This window comes from Nannobrachium achirus, assembly GCF_963921795.1.
Source record: "Nannobrachium achirus genome assembly, chromosome: 19".
Taxonomy (NCBI): Eukaryota; Metazoa; Chordata; class Actinopteri; order Myctophiformes; family Myctophidae; genus Nannobrachium; species Nannobrachium achirus.
In genome coordinates, this window is record NC_137826.1 from 48,606,334 (window position 1) to 48,631,464 (window position 25,131).

Consider the following 25,131-nt stretch of genomic DNA (forward strand, 5'->3'; position numbering starts at 1 on the left):
GCGGAAGTGCTGTTTTAATGGAAGTTACGTCATGCGTTGTAGTCTTCCGTTGAAATTCTCAAGGCGGAAGTTGAACTGTCTCTGCCTGATATTGTCACCAGGCTTTTCTCTTCGCAGATGAGTAAGCCTGGCTACACGAGGCTAATGTGATGTAGTATTGTTTACATTTGGTTTCCTATGTGATGTAGTATTGTTTATGTTTGGTTTCCTATGTGATGTAGTATTGTTTACGTTTGGTTTCCTATGTGATGTAGTATTGTTTACATTTGGTTTCCTATGTGATGTAGTATTGTTTACATTTGGTTTCCTATGTGATGTAGTATTGTTTACATTTGGTTTCCTATGTGATGTAGTATTGTTTACATTTGGTTTCCTATGTGATGTAGTATTGTTTACATTTGGTTTCCTAGGTGATGGCATCAGAAGACCATCGCTTCTTGTCCAGCTCTTTGTACAGCACTGGAGTCCTGGTGGCCTGGGACCCCGCCCCTTTTTCTGCCAACCTATCACTGGTAAGAACCCCTCCCCCCGACCCCGCCCCTTTCTCTGCCAACCTATCACTGCTATGAATGAGTGAATGGATATAGAGTAGAAGGTAGCACTGGTCCGCCAAGAACCGAGCTGCAATTTATCTGTGTGGAGCATGTTTCTGTACATGGAGTGGGTCCGTTCCATGTCCAGCGGGTCCAGTTTACCGCGGTCCCGTTTCGGGACGGGTTCAATATCCACAGGTCCGTTTCGGACCGGGTCCAGTAAGTTAGAATGTTTTCTCGGGTCCGTTCGGACCGGTCTAATTATCCACCGTTCGGTTTCGGTTCGGATCCCATTTTCTGGACCTGTGCTACCCTCTAACATTTAGTAGAGTTCTATATACAGTTGCTTGAAGCTCATTTTGACCGCTTTCCCTTCGGTCCGACCTCACCTCCCAAATATTCAGAGCTTTAAAAACAACAACAACAACAACAAAAACAACAACAACTATATTGCAGAACCAATCTAAAGTCTTTAGGGCACTGAGAAGACTGCCGGATGTAGCTGAATTCACCCTATGTTAGCCTTCTGGTTGGTCCCTGACTTACCAACCAGCAGGCTCTATCTGCCTTGTCCCGCCCTGGTTCCGCCTTTTTTATGTTGAATTTGCTAAAACATAATCTTTGGAGAAATAAAAACATTTAAAAACATGCTGAGTCTCTATACTACCACTGAGCAGCACCATTTTGCTGAATTGAACACACATAATAACAATGCAAAGCAACTGAATTAAAATGGTAGTGGATGGAGTGTCCCACCGAGTGTCCCACCAAGACACAGCAACCAATGGGTGAGAAGAGGGGAGGGACAACGGGCGGGACTTGACTAAGGGTGAATTGGCAAACAAAAGTGAGCCAATTTTGCTGCCCTTAAGGCACCGAGCAGGCGCACTAGGATACGTAGTAGCATTAGTATTAGCACACGCACGAGCAGTAACTGCTTCAACGTTCAACCCTGGTTCTGGGGGCTTGGTTTGTTCAGTAACAGTGTTAAATAACTCCAATTGAAACTGATTGGCAACCCAACTGAAAATGTATATTCTATATAAACATCATGATGATGATGATAATTGTATTTATTATTATTACAGTGGTACAACAAGACAGATTATCCGATCTTTGCCCAGTACCAGCGCTACAGGAGGCTCCACCCCCTTCAGCCTTTCTACATCCTCCACCCACGCTTTGAGTGGCAGCTCTGGCAACGAATCCAAGACAACATGCCAGAACCCATCCAGAAGAACCCGCCCTCCTCTGGCTTGCTGGGTAAGCTAGGCTATGCTAAACTATAATTTGCTATGCTATGCCATGCTATATATGCTCTGCTACCTTAGGCTACGCTAGACTATAATATGCTACGGCATGTTTTGCTATGCAATGCTACCTTAGGCTGTGCTACGCTATGCTTCCTTAGGCTACGCTATGCTATGCTATGCTTTGATATGCTCTGCTACCTTAAGCTACGCTACACTATGCTATGCTATGCTTTATGCACCACATTTCCAGGCGGAGCCGCTCGTTTTCATTCACTAGCGTCGGCAGGTTAGTTACTCACCAGCGTCAGCAGGTTAGCATTTCACCAGGTTAGCATCACCAGCGTCGGCAGGTTAGCTACTCAACAGCTTTGGCAGGTTAGCATTTCACCAGTTTTACTGAGGTTAGGTTTAGGTGGTCGGACCACCCGGCACCTCTGCGCGGTCCAAAAGGAGCGCTCCCTAGCTCCGGTTCAGCCAATCAAAAGCTTCCGTGGGAGGGGTTTGACTAGAACTGTGGTGCAATTCCAAATAACGCGCTTTACTATGCTATGCTACCTTAGGCTACGCTACCTTAGGCTCTACTACACTATGCTATGCTATGCTATGCTACATTATGCTAAGCTACACAACGCATGCAAAGAAAAGCAAAAACATTGACCTTCAACTGGGATAAACAGGGATTTTAATTGTTATGTGTGTGTGTGTGTGTGTGTGTGTGTGTGTGCGTGTGCGTGTGCGTGTGTGTGTGTGTGTGTGTGTGTGCGTGTGTGTGTGTGCGTGCGCGTGCAGGGACGGTGCTCATGATGTCACTGTGCGAGGTGGTGCACGTCTACGAGTTTCTGCCGTCGCGTCGGAAGACGGAGCTGTGCCACTACTACCAGCGCTTCTACGACGCGGCGTGCACGCTGGGCGCCTACCACCCGCTGCTCTACGAGAAGAACCTGGTCAAGCGCATGAACCAGGGCTCCGACCGGCAGATCTACAACCAGGGCCGCGTCACCCTGCCCGGGTTCCGCAGCCTCAACTGTAGCCGCCATGCTGCTGCTGCAACACCCAGCCACTAGGGGGCCGTGCCTTTTGGGAACAAACTCGGGACCGATAACAATAGATTAGCAGGATGTCCTCTGAGTTGCTACTGTGGGGGCCGCCAAAATCTTTTTTTTTTCTTTTTCTTTTTTTTTTTTACATTAAAGGGATTATTTCACTTTTAAACAAGATAAACGTTAAAAGAAATAGAAAAAAGAAAAGTAGAAAAGTAATGGAAAAAACACGGCCCATCACGCATTAGAAGGACATTCTAATGTGTTCTAATGCCTGTGGATTTTCCTATTCCTTTATATATATATATATATATATATATATATGTTTATTTTATTTGAAAGGGAAATATCCTAAAAACCACTTGAACCCTGGCTTCCCAATTCCATGGAACATTAGCCGAAAATAGCTGCTTTTATCAGCAAAGAGGTGCGGTGTAGAGGGAAGAAGAACGGACCAAGTACAGAGCCAAAGGCCAAGTTTACTAAGTATTGAGGGACAAGTGCTTAAATGTCTGAAATAAACAAACTAAAAATACAAAAACAAAACATTAATTTACACAAAACTGATGATAGTCAATGAATCTGCCTATGAAACCTATGAGAAAGTGTAATCTGCAACACAACCATGCTTCATCTCTCTCAGCTACGGGTCCTTTAGGCTGAAAAATGTTGAAGACCCCTGCAATATTGACCATACTGTAGCACTGGCAGCCATTTTGTTTAAAAGAGGTGAAGCGTTCCTTTAAACACTTAAATGCTGCGAGTGTGTTATTCCTACCGGAGCTGAGGAGAGGAGGGGGAGGAGTTTGTGCAAGGAGGTGCTGTGATTGGTCAGTAGACAAACGCTCTCGCCTAAACATTATTTCCTGTTCTGTCCCTATCCCTAAATCGGCGAGTGAAGCACGCCTTGGCTCAGCTCCGGTAGGAAAAACCTCCTCGCTTAAATGCTCTATACCGGAGTACCCCAGGGCTCTGTACTAGGTCCGCCAGTATTTCCCTCTCTATGGCAAATCTCTTTGCTGAAAGCAGCTTGTGTATTCAAATAAATCGGTTAAAATAAGATGCCGGTAGCAATCTTTTGTTTCTTTTGTTTTGTTTTGTTTCTTTGGTTTATTTTGTGCATCCTTTATGTGGCGGTGAAACTAATCATTGCTTCATTTCGGCAAAAATGGCAGGACAGAAACCCGCAATTAATCTTTAGAAAAGTTGCCAAAAACAATTCACAATATTGTCATCAACTGTAATCCTTGAAGCCCTTAATATATCCATCTGTTAATAAGCACAAATTCATATCACAATATTATAGATTTATAAAACGGATAAATAAATAATCGACCACCGGCGAAGGTGAAAGTCTTTTATTTTTTGCCAATATACGGACAGCAGTCAGCAAGGACGAGGATCCACCGACAAACGATATGGTACGGACAATTGTATCGCCGCATCGCTACCGGACGATATCGGACTTGACTGGATTGGTTCATCGACTGGCTGATCAAGTGATTTGATTCGCCTCGACTGCTTGGTTGGTTCAACGGCTGGACGATTCTTTTGTTTTTTTCCTTCTTTTTTTCGAGTGCTGCCTGGCTAAAGGGAAAGCCGTTTCTCCAGGTATTGGTGTCGGAATTGAACCTTGAGGGGGGGAGGGTTTCCAAATGGCCCCTTACAGCTGTAAGGGGGCGTACAGAGTGTACACATAGCTCTAAGAGTGTACACATGGAACCAAATGGTCCATTTGGTTCCATTTGTACACTCCGAGAGTTATGGAGGTCCTTAAAACAATAATAAAAAAAGAAAGAAAAAAAACAACAATACTACGGACTAAATAATAATTTATTCAACCGTGAATGCGAAATCCCGCATGAAATTAAGATGTAGTATTTGACCTGTTATGATCTAATGTTGACCCAAAGACAATCCGAGGAGGAGTGATAAGGGACACCTGCATGCACCTTTGAGACGCACAAAATGCACACACAAACACTAGGGGTGGATATTGGCAAGAAGTATCACGATACTTTGGTCACGATGCAATAGTATCATTATATATTGCGAATCTTTGCGATACGATACTATTGCGATACTGTTGCGATATAGCAGCTTTAAAAGCTGAAGGCGCTGCTCTAATGTATTTGTTTTCGTCGTTCGCAGCCATTTTCTCGAGAGACCTCACTCACTGAACCGTGGGAAGGGGAAGTACTAGCTACAGCGACATCTAGAGGCTGTGAACAGGACTGGACTTCTACCATTGGTTCCTATGCATTGGAACATATTTTATTTTCCTCAAAGTATTGCGATACTACTGCCTGAAGTATCGATACAGTATTGGCAAATATACTATCGTGATGTATTGCCATATCGATTATATTGCCCACCCCTAACAAACACATGTACATACTGTAACTATCCTACCACTTGCAGACAATGCCTTCATAATGAACTGAAACCTGTGGATCCCGCCTGTACTGTAAATGAATATCAAATGTTCAATAATCACTTTAAAGGTGTATCAAATTGCTCTGTATTGTGATTGTTATCATTGCTATGGAGCAGGGGTGGGCAATTATTCTTTCCATGGGGCCACATGAACAACAGAAAATATTGTGGAGGGCCGGGCCAAAAAGGCTGTAAAAATGACCTCCCTGGCCATACAACAGGCCACACCTACTTTGTGTGTCCATGAGACATAATATTGTCAATTAAAAAAAATGTCTAAGCCTTAGCCAACTAGGCCTATTTCATGGCCAAGGAGTCATTTTAACTGAAAACTAATGTTTGGAATGGATTCAGCAGCCCAAAAATACCCTAATTACACACCTCATACGTTCATATTGGCCATTGGCCGTTCATATTGGCCATTATCATATTGGCCATTTTTTCCCCCCTTTAATCCCAGGCCCAAGGGATACCCCCCACTTTGATTGACTCCCACAAAGTATGTCAAGGGAGTTGGGATTGACAAAGTTCAGAGGTGATACTAGACACCTTCATGAACACATTTGTGAAGAAAGCTATTGATTTAGATTTAGTTCCCAGATAACACTCAGCTAACTTTCCCTCACTATAACTCAAACAGGATACAGTGACATTGAAAGTGCTGACACAAAGAAATGACATATTTTGAACGGGATCACTATAAAATTTAAGCTGACAAATGAGTTCTCTCTCCTGATTGGCTGAACTCGATATCACAATCTGAAAAGAAGAGCAGTCCCCCGTTCCCCAACAAACACTCTATCCACCTGTTTCCGCCAGAATTTACTGTAGCATTATTTGCGGGACACTTCCGGTTAACAGCAGACATACAAGCTCACGTAGCGTCGCAGTTGCAGCCGCTGTGAGCTTGTAGATCACACTCGGCTGCAGCGCCAGAAGCTGCCTGCACCTTCTGCGCAATGCACGATGGGACTTTGGAAAGTTGTGGATAAGCAAAGATTACTATCACAATATAGAGTTTTAACTCGTTTTTCTTTTTTTTCTTTCTTTTTTTTAAGCACTTTTAAGCATCACCGGCTATAGTGTGTAAAACAAGAATCTGTATAAATTATATAAATTAGAATACCATACTGTAAGATATATATTATATATCATTGCTGTCACGTGGAAACCTTTATAAACTGTTACTTTTCAGGAAATGTAAAAAAAATGGGGGAAAAACTAATTATTGTTTAGTCTCATATACTTTTCATTTATACAGTATACTATTTATAGAAGCACACATTCTTAATCCAGAGCGACTTTCAATAAGCAAGGAAAACGTTAATACATCCAATGCATTGATTACGCATTATTTTGTGCATTAACTATTGAAAAATAGCAGATCTACAAGCTCACAGCGTGGCACCGAGTGCCACGCTGCGAGCTTGCAGATCCGCTATTTTAAAAGAAAAATCGTGAACATTTGTGCAAGTCTTTGAATATTTCAAATCCTTTTAAGGTTTAAAAAAAAACTGTTTCCCAACTCAAGATATTTAGTTCCATGCAGGGACCCCCCAGAAGCAAAATTTGAGTTACAAATGTTTGCTTAAAAAATACACATTCAAAGATTTGCCCACATTTTCACAACTTTTCAAAAATAGCCGATGCCGCGCTGCGAGCTTGTAGATCTGCTATTTTTCAATAGCTAAAGTATAAAATAATTAAGCCCCTCCACCTTGGGCCCTAGTAACTCAGTCCCACTTCCCCCCCGCCCTTGTGACACCCCTGGAAACTATACATAAGGTCAACAATGACCTGGCCTCATGTCTATATAATATGTTGTCTAAATTACATTTTAAGCCTTTGTATAAGCCTGCAAGGTCACCAAGGCCGGGGAGGTGCTACAGGCTAAAGTGGAGCAAAATGTAGACGATCTATATTCTATATGCATAGATCAGCTATTTTTGCTTTTACTGTGTGACGCTATACGATGATCTGTGTCACTAGATTTGAACCTTTAAGTTAACCATTGTTTTATGCTTTAACTATTAAAAATAGCAGATACACAAGCTTGTGGAACTGCTATTTTTGAAAGAATCTTGAAAATGTGTGCAAGTCTTTGAAGATTATGATCCGATTCTATAAATGTCTTCTAAATCCTTCTTCTAAATCAGTGGTTCTCAAACCTTTTCATGTCAAGGACCCCCAAAATGACATGTATTTCGCCATTGGGGTTTGAAAAATATATATTCAAAGATTTGCAAACATTTTCAAGATTTTTCGAAAAATAGCAGATCTACAAGCTCACAGCGCGGCACTCGGTGCCGCACTGTGAGCTTGTATATCTGCTATTTTTCAATAGCTAAAAAAAAATGAAAAAACATAAAAAGTTGAAACATGGAACTACGAGGTTTCTTCCTGACTGCAACGATATACTGTATGTATAGAGGACAATAGAATATATTATTATATGTATATACTGTATTATGTATGTTTCTCATGTAGTATTCGAGACCAGGCAGCTTTTCACGCACAGGGTGACACACTGAGTTTGTATTAGAGGAGGGGTCCCTGACATTTTTCAATGTCAAGGACCCCCAAATTGCATAATGTATTTGTACCCCCCTCGCCCATCTGAAAATATGATCTGTCAGGGACCCCCACAAAAGACTTGTGTTGTTACAATTTTCGATTTACAGTTACAATCATTATACATTTAGCACTTAATCCAGAAGGATTTACATTAAGCAAGTACAGCGCAACTCGCGAGGTAATATATCAAATGAATATAGTGAATTGGCTCTGGTCCAGAGCGTAAGCTCAGGGGTGAAATCAGGCCCTTGGGTTTATAAAACCCATCAACCCCATACAAGCTGCACTGATGGGCAGGCGGCTGGCTAAAAGACTAGATCAGGATTTCTCAGCCCCTATGAGGGCTCAACTTCAGTCAAAATAAACTAAACTACTTCACTTCACTTCACCAAACCAAAGGTAGTTTTGCGTTGTTGAAAGTCTATTCTCCGCGGTGGGAAACCTCTCAGCACCCCACCCACTCTGTGAAATACATTATTTTTGTCATGAAATAAAACGCATCCAACTCGACCGCCACTTATTTCCTGGTCTAGTCTTTTAGCCAGCCGCCTGTCAGAGCGTCAGTGCAGTTGACGCTCTGGACCAGAGCTAATAGTGAATATGCCTAATCAAGGATTATAGGTAAGGATTATACAGGTGTTCACATATTTCTTTTCTTTCTTTTTTGGACAGTAGCTACGCAACACAAACTTGTAGATCGTCTATTTTCAAATAGTGGGTGAGCTGATGTTGATGCTATATTAACTCATTTAAAGCTGCACTGTGACTTTCCTCTTCTTCAAATATCTATAATTTCCATTTTCCTCTACTTTTCCAATTATGCGAGCGCTGTTACTCACAATAAGGTCCGGGACCCTTATAGGTCCTTGGGAGTGGGGGTCCCAATACAAAATGATTGACAACCAAATGGACTGGTTTCCATTCGGTCCCGTGGGCTAATCATTATAGACCACGGGACCGAATGGAAACAAGTCCAACTGAGGGGGTCTGTGAGATTGTAACATTTTGTTGAGAATTGCTGATGTAAATAAAGCATAGAGTGGACTATAGAGCAATGGTTCTCAAACATTTTTGGCTCAGGTTACCTCTGTAAATATATTTATCTTACTCTGATTGTAATCATTGCTACACAGCGTTAACATTACCAAAGCAAAAGTTGAATAATTACAATCAAAACAAAATGTGTGTAGAGCTGTTACATTGCAACTGATGGAAGTCTTAACTTACAAAACCACAAGACTCGTGCATTTTCTGTTAGAAATAGTTGGCATATATCAATTTACAGTTACAGTTTAGGCATTTAGCAGTACGCTTTTAATCCAAAGCGACTTAGAATAAGCAGTTAATACTTCAATATAATAAGCAAGATAATATGTCAGTACATCAACAACAATACAACAAATGCATAGGAATATTAATCTAGAAAAAATAATATTAGCATAGGCCATACATGGGCAACTGGCGGCCCGGGGCCACATGCGGCCCCCACCTTCGCTTAATGCGGCCTCCAGGTTAATACCGGAATACTGATATATTATTGATTTCAGCTGTTACAATTCATAACATGACCTGGTCAGACTATATTAGTAGCTTAATGACTAGTATAGTAGTTTTTTTTTTATGTCCAATGTATTTGTATTTAACTCACTTACTGCCAATTAAAAATGCCCTCGAGTGGCATTAGTGCCAGCCCTCTCCATAGACTTCCATGTAATTTGTAGTGCACAGATCATGCACACCCATGCACAGATCATGCACCATGTTTGTGCAGGCTGTTCACAGCTTTCAAACAAACAAAAAAAGATTGGAAATCCGTTCAGGCATTCTTGAGATAATAGCCATTATGTTTTACATGTTATGTAAACAAAGATGGCTGCCCTGTATAAAGATGGGGTTGTATGGGGGTGGAACATGCAAAATCGCGATTGAAATCATGTTTACTAGATTTAATGGGGTCCAAAAAGATTTAATTTTTTTTTTTTTTTTTTTTCTAAGTAAAAGTCGCCCAAAGTCGCTTGGCAGGGAAGCCCATAGTGGGAAAGTTGCTCTAAAAGTCGCCTGGCACTGGTTAACATGAGTATATGCGTTTGAAATTAAATCAAAATGTTACATTTCAGGATTCCAAATAAACTAGACCAGGTCAACCTGGTTGTGCCAGACCCCCTGTCTGTCATCATCATTTATGACATCATGCCTTTTGTAGGCATGTCATCATCATGTCATCATCATATATACCCTTTATATAGAAAACCTGGACAGACCGACATTTGCTTATGTAGGCCTACCCATTTCATGGGTCTGGCAAAAATATCAAGAAAAAAATCAGGATTCCATATCAAAAGAAGCAAAAATAGCTGATCTACAACTTGTAGATCTGCTATTTTTTGCTTCTTTTGTATGAGATAGTAGAATGACAAAGTAGGACGTAATATGTGTGCAATGTGGCCCTCTGGAGTGAAGGTGGAAATATAGTGGCCCTCGCCATCATCAAAGTTGCCCACCCCTGGCATAGGCAGACCACGCACCTAATCTTCTAAAAACGTCTAAAAACCTAAAAAAGAGAAAAGCTATCTAGCTTCATGTGTGGTCATTGAGGGAAGGGGAGTGTTACAGTAGTAGTCTGAAGAGGTGAGTCTTCAGTCCACATACGGTGGACTGAAGATCCACAGGTTAGTTTTGTGCACAAATACAGTAGCAAAGTTTTCTTTTCTTTTCTTTTCTTTTCTTTTCTTTTCTTTTCTTTTCAAAAGTCTGTCTCTCCAGCTCTTTGATAAACAGATAATACATGTTCAGGTAGGTGACAACCTTTATGCCAATCACTCACGTCATCCCTTCCAAGAATATCAGAATATAGAGCGGTTTCACACTTATTTTAAACAAATAAAAGCACTTACTCTACCTTTAAACTCTATTTGAACTCAATTCCTCTCCTCTACAACTACTTTTTAATGTAAAAATCAAACCTCGGTTCGAAGTGGAGCGGTGAATCTGAGCGTGCGTGCGTGCGTGCGTGCGTGCGTGCGTGCGTGCGTGCGTGCGTGCGTGTGTGTGTGTGTGAGTGAGTGGTGAGTGTGCCTGGCCTGCACAAAACAGCGCCCCTCCTTTAACTAGTGTTCTGTGTGTGGCCACTCAAGGTATTGCCAGGCTACGGACACGGCCAGCCAGCCACCCAGCCACCCACCCACCCAGCCACCCAGCCACCCACGGACATACCCACGGACATACCTGTCTATTGGGAGCGCTTTCACCGCTCCAAAAAAAAACATCTTTGGACCAGTTCAGGTCTTTATCAGGGCAAGAACTACAGTAAAAGACCTGTATTCAAAATCGTTATCGAGTCAAAGTGGTAACGGCATCAAATATATACATATATATATATATATATATATATATATATATATATATATATATATGGCAGTGGACCCCCATCTGAAAAGTATATGGCATCTAAGTGGGCCAATGCGCCACTTCTCCAAGCTTTGTGTAATTTGGTCTGGTAGTTTTTGCGTAATCCTGCAGACAGACAGAGAGACAGACAGATAGGTGACCATCCTGGACATTCTTCTTGGTCCGTTGTCAACAGAGGTAGATGTCCTAAGGGCGAGAAGCTGTGTAGTGTAGGGCATGGTTGCACTGAAACAACAGAGACTGACACAATATGTCCATATATGGGCATTCCCAGATATGGGACTTTTCTCCACAATATGGGCCATTATTACATCATGAACGTTTATTACATTATGAGCGAATATGTGTGGTTCTTAATGTAACACATTATTACATTATAGAAAAATCTATGCGCTATTTTTCATGACTGAGTTTTTATTATGTTTAAATTATTACATTAGCCGTTATTACATTATGAGCCGTCAATGTCTAGATTTCTCCATAGCCTCTAACTTTTCTTTTCTCCATAAAAAAAAAGAAAACACTTTTCTCATGACTATTTATTAATTTTTTAATAAATAGGCAGCACATTCCAAAGACAATGGCCACATCAATAAATAAAGGAATTCGTATCGAAACGTGATCAATCAAACAAACTTTTGATTAAATTATGATTCAAATCTCTTCAAACGATTTTTGTAACCTTTTTTTTTTTTTTTTTTTTCACCCAGTGTCAGTTATGTAATCCTGCATGGGTTCTACACTCCCTCTGCCAACCTGGGGAGAGCAACGGTTACGGACTGACCTCATATTCCTCCTTCAATGCATGAGGAGGCCTACAACTGTATACTTGCAAACTGTCAATAGAGTATTCGTGTATTCAACTGCCCTGGCCCTTATTTTGGGCTTGTTGTTTTCATAGACCTAGTTGCTTGTTTCTCTCCCGAGATCTAGGCCGTGGTTTTGCTTTCGCTGAACACACGTTTGAATGTGAGGAAAGCGCCCCATCTAGTGGCAAAGCAGAGGTAGTACACAGTTTAGATCAGCGCTCGTCAACCATTTTCATGTCAAGTGCTTTCAAGTCTCGAGTCTCGACAATAACATTAGCTATATGTATTATTATATAAATTAATATGTAGGCCTATTGGGCCACATTCGGATCACCATATAAATATATTTGGTGTCAGGGACTATGGAAGTCCATTGGAATTAAATAATGCATTGATTATTATTTGCCGGTATTCATTATTCCATATTCATGCATGCATTCATTTATATTTCACGGTGGTATTTAAGCTATTGTCAATAAATGGGCTTCCATAACATTCACCATACCCCTCATTATAATATTCATATTAATAAAATAAAGTTCTAAACGAGCGTTTAGCATGGATTTTGCGGTGTAGCTAATCACGTGACCTGCCTGCCTACTCTCTCTCTCTCTCTCTCTCTCTCTCTCTCTCTCTCTCTCTCTCTCTCTCTCTCTCTCTCTCCCTCCCCCCCCCCCCCTTCTCCCTCCTGCATCAGCCAATCAGAGGCGCCCAGGAGGAGAGAGAGACAGAGAGATGCGGTCATGATCAATAACAGGCAAATAATATCGATCATAAATCCTCCAAGAAAGAAACGGACGGGGATGAGAGAATTAAAACACCACAATATGAACGATAACCCCATTTAAACACCACTCCCACTGCATTGCTATCTATCGTATCGCTGTGATAATCTTCCGTACATGTCCACGATGGTGCTGGGCCACATGATGGAGGCGCAGTGCGAGTACTTCATGTATTTCCCGGCGGTGCCCATCCAGGACCTGTCGGACCCGGCGCGGTACCGCAGCCTGCCCCGCCGGAGCCACCTCTACCTGGGCGAGACCGTGCGATTCCTGCTGGTGCTGCGCTGCAGAGAACCGCCCGGGGCTGGAGGGGCCGGAGGGGCTGGAGGGGGGGCGAGCAGCACCGGCGCGACGCCGTCGCCGTCCGCGGCCGGTACCGACCCGAACCGAGGTAGGCCTATCCTATGTATGAGAGACCAGAACAGAACCTGCTGTGTGTCTGGATAATATTCTAATATTTGATTGTTAATTTGCATGTAGCCTAATAACCTAGAATAGGACAGCTGTATTTATGCATTTATATAATAATTATTATTATTATTAACAACCACACCATCAACAACAACAATAGGTTACTATGCATATTATTATTATAACAACAAGCCAAACAATAATGATAATAATAGTTTAAGTAAGCTATTATTATTATAGGCTTATTTCGGGAATTATGTGAAATTGGCTTATTTTAAGCGGAGAATGAATGCATGTCTAATAACTAGCCAGTCTAATAACTAACATTCACACACACACACACACACACACACACACACACACACACACACACACACACACACACACACACACACACACACACACACACATCTAGGGTAGGCCTACTGTAGTATTTGTAAACAACTTTATCAAATGTATTTGAAATATTATAGGCCTGAATTATAAAGCCTATATGGTACATAACACATAAGCTATAGCTGTGTGGATGCAGAAATAGCAGATCTATCTATACAAGCTCGCAATGTGTTGCGTTGTGTATGTGACATGTGTCACATATAGCCGGTGGTGGGCTACTGTTTTAGTCTTTTGTGTGTGCTGTCAGTCATGAATGATAAATCATGGCTTTTCTTTGCAAACGAAGATAGGGAGGCGGATGAAACACAGACATATCTCTAATTAATTTGATTGTTGTTTATGTGCTGTGCTGTGCTGTGCTGTGCTGTGCTGTGCTGTGCTGTGCTGTGCTGTGCTGTGCTGTGCTGTGCTGTGCGTGTAACTTGGCTGTCAGTAATGCTGTTATTTTTTACAGCATAAGTGAATCTTGTATTCATGACATAATGTCATCTTGCTACTGGAATTACATGTGGGGGCCAAACCGCACCAATGCAACTAGTTGCAACTCCTTGCAACAAAACAGTTTTAAGGCCATGTCACACCATTGCAACTTCCTTGCAACTGCCATTGGGGATAATGGTAGCAACAAGTAGTTGGAACTCGGATGTTGCAAGGAGTTGCATTAGTGGTCAGTATAGTCTAAGTCCTGTCCTGTGTTGTATTCTGACTGGCTGCTGTTGCTGATAAGATGCTTGTTACAGTAGGTGATACAAAGCATAGATCATTCATTTATTTATCATACCAATGAGAAATGATAGCAATTATTACTATCACAATATAGAGCTATTTAACACTGTTACTGAACAAACACTATAGCAATGATTACATACAAAATATAGAGCTATTTAACACTGCTATTGAACAAACACTCTAGCACAGGGGTCTTCAACGTTTTAAGGCCAAGGACCCCTTAGCTGAGAGAGAGATGAAGCCGGGACCCCCACAACCTTTCCATAGATTCAATATAATTTCATTGTTTGACAGCACAATCATTAATTGTATTTTGGATTCATGTCAATTCCAAAATACAATGTTTTCATATATTTAACCACTTGAACCGTCAAATTTGACCTTTCACTCTGTACTTAATCTGCTCTTTCCCCCTCTAGATCAAACCTCTTTGCCTAAAATAGCCGATCTAAAAAAAAAGAAAAGCAGATCTACAAGCTCACAACGCCTCGCAGCGCGAGGCGTTGTGAGCTTGTAGATCTGCTTTTTTTTGGCAAGTGGTTAATATAAAGGAGAAGTTTCTATCGAACAAATATTTGGAGGACCCCCTGTAGTAACTCTTAAGACCCCCTAGGGGTCCCGGACCCCCTGTTGAAGACCCCTGCTCTAGCAAGATTACCGTCAGCATATTGCTAGAGGCTGGCTGGGCACTGTGTCAGGCATCTGGAGGGTAGAGGTAAGCAAGCTGACAGTACAGGGAGCCAACCCAGGGCAAAGCCAGGAAAGGCAACAAGCGCACCACCTACGTATAAGCACTGCGGGACGATAGCTTAGCTAACAGCTCAAGACCCTTATGTTAGATATATTATAGGATAGGAGGTTTCGCACTTTGGCCATCGATATACGCCACCGAACGCAGTAATAAAAGGACCACCCCAAAAATCCGCGCACGCGCTACACGCTCGCAGAAGTGCCCCTTTGTGAGGTTTGAGTACCTGCCCGCTAACCTCGCCTACCAGGCTTTCTGGGGGAAAGCCTGGTGTTCGTTAACAACAGGCCGTTTGGTTTCCGCCTAAAGTGCGGAAACCACTAGAAGAAGTGGCGTCGCTCTGATTTGGTTCCCCCCGTTTGTTTCCCCAATCCCTATTAAAATGCTCGATTAGCCTAGTGTAGTCTTGCCAGTCACTACGAGTTGGGCTAAAAGATGCATATACCAAACGATTTTTTCAAAAGCAAAACTACTCCGCATCAAGGAGTTTATTAGGTAGGCCCCTAAAAGTATGTCCTTGAGTGTATAGGGGAATTATTTGGGGTTAGAACTGTTTCCGGTGGATAGTTCCGGCAAATTGTAGTCCTTTGAGTACTACAACATGACGTGTTGTGGTTTCCGCTCCATCGGTTACAACCACGAAAAGTGAAGTGATCCCAGGCTACCTGCCCGCTCAGTGCTCTCTGCACGGCCCTGCGATTTAGACACAAATATTCTCTCCCATCCTCACAGGTGGGTTTGGTACGGAGTCGGCCAGCAGCCGCGCGTGGAGGGACCTGGCGGGCTCGCTGTGCGCCGTGGCCAGCGTCAGCCCCGGAGAGAGCACCCACCACAGACACCACCACCGGCAGCACCAGCACCAGCAGCAGCATCCCCACGACTACAACCTCCACGACTACAACCTCCACGACTACCATCACCACGACTACCAGAGCAGCGGCGACGACGAGGGCCAGGAGGAGGAGGTCGAGGAGGACTACATCGCGGCGGCCGAGGCCGCCATCGCCGCCATAGGAAACAGACTGGACCCAAGGTAACTGACCAGTGGCGGAGGTTTTGACCAGTAAAACTTTTTACTTAACCCATTTAGGCCTAGAAATATTGAATGCTTTAGCTATAGAAAAATAGCAGATTTTTGTTGCTTACCACGGCAGGATCGTAGAGCGAACGTGATCCGTGAACTGTCGTGCACGAGGCGCACGCACGTGTTAAAGGTAAACACAATGCTGGCAGTTTGTCGCAAAAGAAGGGGGGGTCAAAATCGCAGTCAATGAGTGACGTAGTTCAAAGTTGAAAATGAGTGGTTTTCCCCTTTATGAATGAATGAATTATTTTATTTAGTGTCATGCCACCTCATGGCCCATCCCTCATGTGATTATATGACACCTTTTCGAAAATGTTAGAATATTCGTAAGTATATTCCTTTTTCTTTTACATACATCAAAAGTAAAACAAAAGTATCAATACTACAATGCAGAAATACTCAAAATGTACTTGAGTAAAAGTACAAAGATATTGGCGTCATAATGTACTTAATAGGGGTGTAACGATACATTTTAATAGCGATTCGATACATATCACGATACATGGTTGACGATATGATACATGGACGATATTGGTTCATTCATGGCGATACGATACGATATTGTGCAGGTTTTTAAGGGAAACATGTATTATTATGGATATAAATAAGTAAACACTGTGATTATCTGCCAAATATATGGACACTGTATATTGACAAACCTGCACCTTGACATGGACCTAGAGATTACACACATTTATTGATAGACCAGTGTAGCTATATGGAATGGAAAAGTAATTAAACCCCTCCTTTAAAATTTTCGATTCTCGATTCTTTGCACTGCCGATTCGATACGATACAAAATCAAACGATACAATTCGATTTTAGCTGTTTTCATTTCGATATACTTCGATTTTTTAAGTTAAAAACGATATTTCGATGCATTTACTATATCGTTACACCCCTAGTACTTAAAGTACCAAAAGTAAAATAAGTAAAAATATATTTGATCACAGTATCCCACACAGTGTGGGTCAACGAATCATCTGCCTATTGGCTGTACAGGTAATCACCAACCTTAAAGGCACTCCCATCACCATCATATTAGACCCACGTAAACATCAGAGTGTTTGCAATCCCATTCACAAAAATACAACATCTTTTTTCTCTGGGTATGGAATCACTAATTAGAGCTCTGAATAACCGAGGAAATGGCCTGTATAGTTCATCCGACCAGGTCTTAAATGTCTATAAAGAAAAGAACAAGGCATTGGTGGACCCAGTAATAGTCAAAGAATAAAAAACACACAGCGAGAATAAAGTTCAATCTAAAACAAATCTCCACAGAAATGCATGCACAGGTTTATTACATATAAGGCAGTCCATCCAATGAACGCATGACCAATCATAGCATAATATTAAGCACGAATTAGTAGTGTAAAAATCCAATGCACTTCTCTTCTCTTCAGAAGAAGGCCAATGTCACCACCTCTAGGTGGCATCTGGGTTTGTTCTATGCCCTGAAATCTAAAGGAGGATATGTCATGTTTTGGCTCATTGAAATGAATAGCCACAGGCAGGGGCGTCACTAGGGCCCAGGGGAGTTACTAGGGCCCAGGGTGGAGGGGCCTTAATTATTGTATACTTTAACTATTGAAAAATAGCAGATATACAAGCTCACAGCTTGTAGATCTGCTATTTTTGAAAAGTAGTGAAAATGTGTGCAAATCTTTGAATAATATGTATTTTTTTAAGCGAACATTTGTAGCTCAAAGTTTGCTTCTGGGGGTCCCTGGAACGAAATATTTTGAGATGGGAGTCTGTGGCCAAATACATATCATTTTGGGGATCCTTCACATGAAAAAGTTTTTGCACAAAAAGACTTGCACAAATGTTCACGATTTTAAAAAAAAATTGCATATCTACAAGCTCACAGCGCAGCACAAAATAATGTGTAATAATGCGTTCCCAGTATAAATGGGTTAAACCCCCCCCCCCTATGAAGAACATTCATGGGGGGCCCGCAGTGAATCCTGGTACCCAGGGCCCAGAATTTGGTGTGACACCCCTGGCCACAGGATACTCACGGTCATTCCTGCGTATTGAGCTCTTAGTCTTGTACTCACTAATGGCGGGCCTCGTCTTTGATTTTATTATCAGAGATCCTTTGAATATATGCACTTTTGTCCTACGCACCTGACACCAACCTTTGAGGTGTGTCTTGAGGAGAGTCCTTGACATTAAAACGTTTTAGAATCGCTTTTTCTAATTTCTTTCTTTCTTTCTTTCTTTCTTTCTTTCTTTCTTTCTTTCTTTCTTTCCTCCTCCTGTTCTCCTCTCAGATGTCGTAGTTTCAGGGAGTGTAAGCCTCTCCTCATTCACAACAACACTGGAACAACTGGAAGGGAAATGTATAGATCTGCAAATCTACAGGTCTGTCTGTCTGTCTGTCTGTCTGTCTGTCTGTCTGTCTGTCTGTCTGTCTGTCTGTCTGTCTGTCTGTCTGTCTGTCTGACTGACTGACTCATTGATTGATTGATTGATTGATTGATTGATTGGTTGGTTGGTTGATTGATTGATTGATTGATTGATTGATTGATTGGTTGGTTGGTTGATTGATTGATTGATTGACTAAACCTCTCTCTCTCTCTCTCTCTAGTCTCCTCTAGATGAACCTGTCGTACTGTCTGATGAGGTCATCTTTCCTCTCACCGTCTCATTGGACAAACTGCCGGTCAACACACTGAAAGTCAAGGTCTGTCTGTCTGTCTGTCTGTCTGTCTGTCTGTCTGTCTGGGTGTCTGTGTCATACCATATCACTACAGCTATTCTGTATCTATTTATATGTTGTGCGTGTGCATTTTCTTTGAAAAACAACATCACAGTGTAGGCTACTTTGCAAGCCAAACCCCAAAAATAATTAAAAAAGTCATTTTGGGGGAGAACTACTACTTTAACGCACGGCTCATGTCTTGATACTAATATTATAGATTCCATGGCAATGAAAACATCAACGTGTGTGTGTGTGTGTGTGTGTGTGTGTGTGTGTGTGTGTGTGTGTGTGTGTGTGTGCGTGCGTGCGTGCGTGCGTGCGTGCGTGCGTGCGTGCGTGCGTGCGTGCATGCGTGTGTGTGCAGGTGATGGTGACCGTGTGGAGGAGGGAGACAGACAGGTCAGAGGTCAAGGAGCATGGCTACCTGAACATCCTGCAGCAGAGAGACCCGTCTCACACCTTCACCCAGGACCTGAACACCTTCAAGGCCCAGGGTAACACACACACACACACACACACACACACACACACACACACACACACACACACACACACACACACACCACCAGCCCGGAGGGGATGGGGCCGTCGTCTGACACTGTGATTGGTTAAACAAAAACACACCCCTGTTTCTAAGCTAAACCTAGCAAAAAGGTTAGAAATACAACTTCAACAAGAGCTTGTAAGTAAATAATAACTATATTGGATCCATTATTGGAACACAGCTTCAGGTATACAAGGTTTCCACACGACAATGATGATGTGACACTTGCCTTATTTGTATGATATACATATTGTCGTTGTCGGGTGGAAACCTTGTATGTCCAAAACTGTTTGTTTTGTATTTATATATTTTTTATGATTTAAAGGAGTAGTTCACCCCCAAAATGACTTTTTTTCTATTGATTACTCGCGCAATGGAGACTTGAGTTCAATAATAATTTGGGTTTTTTGTCGCGTTCCGAAGACAACATTTCTATCAAATCCCTACATTCGAGCAACCAACATTCCAATGGTGAGACACACTTGACACACTTCAAACTGTATCTACATTTACAATATCTGACAACACCTCTCATAAACACACACACCAGGACAGACTAACCTGGACGCTTTGCGCTGTCAACATTTCATGTTTTCAAAATGCATATTTACCGTACAGTTTGTGTTTGTATGGTTATTTCGCAATACCTATTGCGCAATCCTCTGTAGACCAATGTGTCATTATCATCACCAAGTTCTCAGGTTACAAGAGGGAAGGGGGGGGTCAGCTGCACAGGGGGAGAGAGAGAGAGAGAGAGAGAGAGGGGGGGGGGGGGGGTACGGTACAATACGGTAAGATACAGTCGGGTACAGTACGGTACAGTCGGGTACAGTACAGTACGGTACAGTAGAGTACAGCAAAGTACAGTACAATACGGTACAGTCGGGTACAGTAGAGTACAGCAAAGTACAGTACAATACGGTACAGTCGGGTACAGTAGAGTACAGTAAAGTACAGCACAGTACGGTACAGTCGGGTACAGTCGGGTACAGTAGAGTACAGCAAAGTACAGCACAGTACGGTACAGCAAAGTACAGCACAGTACGGTACAGTCGGGTACAGTAGAGTACAGCAAAGTACAGTACAATACGGTACAGTCGGGTACAGTAGAGTACAGCAAAGTACAGTGCAATATGGTACAGTCGGGTACAGTAGAGTACAGCAAAGTACAGTACAATACGGTACAGTCGGGTACAGTAGAGTACAGTAAAGTACAGCACAGTACGGTACAGTCGGGTACAGTAGAGTACAGCAAAGTACAGCACAGTACGGTACAGTCGGGTACAGTAGAGTACAGCAAAGTACAGCACAATACGGTACAGTCGGGTACAGTAGAGTACAGCAAAGTACAGTACAGTACGGTACAGTCGGGTACAGTAGAGTACAGCAAAGTACAGTACAGTACGGTACAGTCGGGTACAGTAGAGTACAGTAAAGTACAGTACAGTACAGTACAGTCGGGTACAGTAGAGTACAGCAAAGTACAGTACAATACGGTACAGTCGGGTACAGTAGAGTACAGCAAAGTACAGTACAGTATGGTACAGTCGGGTACAGTAGAGTACAGCAAAGTACAGTACAGTACGGTACAGTCGGGTACAGTAGAGTACAGTAAAGTACAGTACAATACGGTACAGTCGGGTACAGTAGAGTACAGTAAAGTACAGTACAGTACAGTAAGTGGATGGATGGATGTGGATGGATGGATGGATGGATGGATGTGGATATGTGGATGGATGGATGGATGGATGGATGTGGATGGATGGATGGATGGATGGATGGATGGATGGATGGATGTGGATGGATGCATGGATGGATGCATGGATGTGGATGGATGCATGGATGGATGCATGGATGTGGATGGATGGATGGATGGATGCATGGATGGATGGATGGATGCATGGATGGATGGATGGATGGATGTGGATGGATGGATGGATGGATGGATGGATGGATGGATGGATGTGGATGGATGGATGGATGGATGGATGGATGGATGGATGTGGATGGATGGATGTGGATGGATGGATGGATGGATGTGGATGGACGGATGGATGGAGATGGATGGATGGATGTGGATGGACGGATGGATGGATGGATGTGGATGGATGGATGGATGTGGATGGATGGATGTGGATGGACGGATGGATGGATGTGGATGGATGGATGGATGTGGATGGATGTGGATGGATGGATGGATGTGGATGGATGGATGGATGTGGATGGATGGATGGATGTGGATGGATGGATGGATGTGGATGGATGCATGTATGTGGATGGATGGATGCATGGATGGATGGATGTGGATGGATGGATGGATGGACGGACGGACGGACGGACGGACGGACGGACGGACGGACGGACGGACGGACGGACGGATGGATGGATGGATGGATGGATGTGGATGGATGGATGGATGGATGTGGATGGATGGATGGATGGATGTGGATGGATAGATGGATGTGGATGGATAGATGGATGTGGATGGATGCATGTATGTGGATGGATGGATGCATGGATGGATGGATGGATGGATGGATGTGGATGGATGGATGGATGGATGGATGTGGATGGATGGATGGATGTGGATGGATGGATGGATGGATGGATGGATGTGGATGGATGTGGATGGATGGATGGATGGATGGTTGTGGATGGATGGATGGATGTGGGTGGATCACTGCTGCAACGTAGCTGTGAGCGCCTGCAAAGCAGGCGCGATCTCTAGATGTGAGCGGCCCGAAGGGCCGCGAACCTCTAGTTATAATAAATTTACCTCCATTGTTTCCGGATGGGGACCCGAATGCATTTAGGTCCCCATCCGGAATCAATGGGGGTAAATTGACTATAATCACATTTTTGTCTTAGGAATTCGACTAATACATGGCGTGAGTAATCAATAGAGTAATCGTTTTGGGGGGTGAAGTACTCCTTTTAAACTAGTGACAACAGTGACAAACAGCCGTGCGAGGCGTTGTGTGCTTGTAGATCAGCTTTTTTCACTACTTTTGTGCAACAGCCTTGTGTGATGATGATGAAGCAGTGCTTTACTTTGCAAAAAAATGTACACATTTGAAACTTGGAGATACAAGGTTTCTGCCTGACAGTGACGATATGTTATTCTAATGCTCTGTCTGTCTGTCTGTCTGTCTGTCTGTCTGTCTGTCTGTCTGTCTGTCTGTCTGTCTGTCTGTCTGTCTGCCAGTCAGTACCACGCTGACAGTTCTTCCTCCTCCGTCGGTTCGCTGTAAACAGATGACCGTGTCTGGAAAACACCTGACCATCCTGAAAGGTGAGACAACCGGGGGTCCTCAGAGTTACTACTGGGGGGAGAGGATAGAAGCTGAAGGAGTCTCTACAAACACCTCTAGTGACCTCTAGTGACAATTTTATGCTGATGAATTGATTAATTTAGAATTGTATTGGTGACATTCAGACAGACCTTACTAAGTACGACAGCTGTCAGTTTGAAGCAAGGGTCTTCACTGTTTAGCTGAGAGAGAGAGAGAGAGAGAGAGAGATGTAGCTTACAGTAGATTACACAAAATATGTAACATGAGTAGTTTTTCACCGAACAGGCTGCATGATTGCTGCCTAATGTGTGTGACGAAAAGAACAGATCTACAAGCTCACAAAGTGCTGCAGCGTGACGTGTAGTTAGCTTGTAGATCTGTTCCTTAGTCACGCAACGTGACACCAACCTGCATGTGCCGTCCAGCAACAAATGAATTGTAAGTGATGAAGCATGAGCAATTTAACTAGTATCCACTATGTCCTATAGGTGTGGTGTAGAAAAGAATTTGGCATGAAATTTGGAATGGAATTATACCATAATACCATTCTATGTTTTAGTTTTGCTACACTGCCTGTCTTTGGGCATTGCACATAGGAGTAAGGGACTCGTTATTGCACTGAATGATTATTATATAGGCCAGGAAAATGGACTCATGTTAATGTGTCTTTTCAGAGATTTAACTACTTAAACTGTCAATACTTGACCGTTCTTGGTCTGATCTTATTTCCCTCAACACCAAACCTCTTTGCCAAAAATAGCCGATCTGCAAGCTTGTAGATCTGCTATTTTTGGCTGAAGTTCCTATCACACAAAGATTTGGCAGCGTCCCCTGTAGTAACTCTGATGACCCATAGGGGTCCCTGGCCCCTTGTTGAAAAGTACGGCTAAGCTTACACAACCCACCCATGCTGAGCACCAACATTAGTAGTTACTGCTGAGGAAAGTTCACTGTTCACTTTCACCCTCTGTACTCTGTTAGTCAAGAAAGAAGCATACCAGTGAATTAAGTATGGATTCAGTTCCAACTGTACCATCTTTGACACAAGAAAATCAGACTGTATTGAATTGAAAGGCTGAAGAGGAGTCTAAAAAGAGCGTCCTTGCATGATTCTCAATAGACTTATACTGTAGGTGTTTTGTAATTAATTAGAATTTGTCTTTAGTTATGTACAGTATACTAACAAGATGTTGTAACATTCTTTCAAGTGATTTCATTATGGTCTAATCCATTTGGGTAATGGTTTGATGTGAATAAATCTTTTCTTTGTTTTGTTATAGGGAAGGTAAATAAGCTATCATTTCAGCCTATACCTTTTGGGTCAGAATTGTGGTTATTTTTCTGTATTACCTATGAAATTTAAACTATGTTACCACAAAATGTACTGAAATAAACCAAACTAAGTGCTAAATACTCAAATGTGAGGTTTTCCAAGACAGAAGGATTGTGTGTGTCTCTACAGAGGTTTGGAATATTAGTTGCCGCATGATGCAACATTCTTGAGGAGAAAAGCAATGCTCTTGGCCGGCCCATTAGCTGTCCTTGCGCAAGTACATTAAAACACTTTCCCTTGTGCCCGTGTGTGTGTGTGTGTGTGTGTTTGAGTGTGTGTGTGTGTGTGTGTGTGTGTGTGTGTGTGTGTGTGTGTGTGTGTGTGTGTGTGTGTGTGTGTGTGTGTGTGTGTGTGTGTGTGTGTGTGTGTGTGTGTGTGTGTGTGTGTGTGTGTGTGTTTGTGTGTGCGTGTGTGTGTGCGTGCGTGCGTGCGTGCGTGCGTGTGTGTGTGTCAGTGTTAAATGCCTGCTCCCAGGAGGAGGTGTGTGTCAAAGACGTGAGGATCCTCCCCAACCTGAACGAGTCCTATCTGCCTGTGATGCCTGATGGCTCCGTCATGCTAGTGGACAACGTCTGGTAAGACACGTACACACACACACACGCACGCACGCGCGCGCGCGCACGCACGCACGCACGCACGCACACACACACACACACACACACACACACAAATAAATATTATAGGTGCAGTAAGCTTACATTCACAAAATCATGGCATATGTTTTCATGATGCAATAGTCATGTCACTCGATACAACACTTTGCCTCTGAGATGTAAATGTGAGTAAATGTAAAAATATAGAAAATTGGAAATACTATAGCAAAGTAAAAGTACCTCTAGATTTTACTTAAAGGGATATTTCACTTTCAAAAAATCTTTTTGTAATTTTATTGTCTAATCAGGCTTTTGGGAACACCCAGGACAGTTTTTGAATTTCTTCATTCAGTAAAATGGTAAATAAAAATGGTAAATGGTGCATTTATATAGCGCTTTTATCCAAAGCGCTTTACAGAGATTGTGCATTACATTCACCCATTCACGCACAC

The 25,131-nt window shown here is 42.6% G+C and overlaps 2 protein-coding genes across 2 annotated transcripts in view; both read left to right on the top strand.

Annotated features, from left to right (window-relative positions):
* st6gal1 (ST6 beta-galactosamide alpha-2,6-sialyltranferase 1) overlaps positions 1-2,850 on the top strand; it is a gene marked incomplete at both ends in the record, with an annotated part of 31,513 nt that extends 28,663 nt beyond the window's left edge. Inside the window, 3 exons of the mRNA XM_080749523.1 lie at positions 411-512; positions 1,622-1,796; positions 2,576-2,850. Of these exons, the coding sequence (XP_080605649.1) occupies positions 411-512; positions 1,622-1,796; positions 2,576-2,850 (552 nt within the window). The remainder of the gene's footprint in view (positions 1-410; positions 513-1,621; positions 1,797-2,575) is intronic.
* Positions 2,851-12,964: 10,114 nt separating this feature from the next.
* Positions 12,965-25,131, top strand: part of LOC308304250 (trafficking protein particle complex subunit 14-like) — a gene marked incomplete at both ends in the record, with an annotated part of 28,245 nt that continues 16,078 nt past the window's right edge. The window contains 7 exons of the mRNA XM_080748817.1: positions 12,965-13,130; positions 15,855-16,155; positions 18,486-18,576; positions 18,803-18,898; positions 19,281-19,410; positions 22,666-22,752; positions 24,541-24,661. Of these exons, the coding sequence (XP_080604943.1) occupies positions 12,965-13,130; positions 15,855-16,155; positions 18,486-18,576; positions 18,803-18,898; positions 19,281-19,410; positions 22,666-22,752; positions 24,541-24,661 (992 nt within the window). The remainder of the gene's footprint in view (positions 13,131-15,854; positions 16,156-18,485; positions 18,577-18,802; positions 18,899-19,280; positions 19,411-22,665; positions 22,753-24,540; positions 24,662-25,131) is intronic.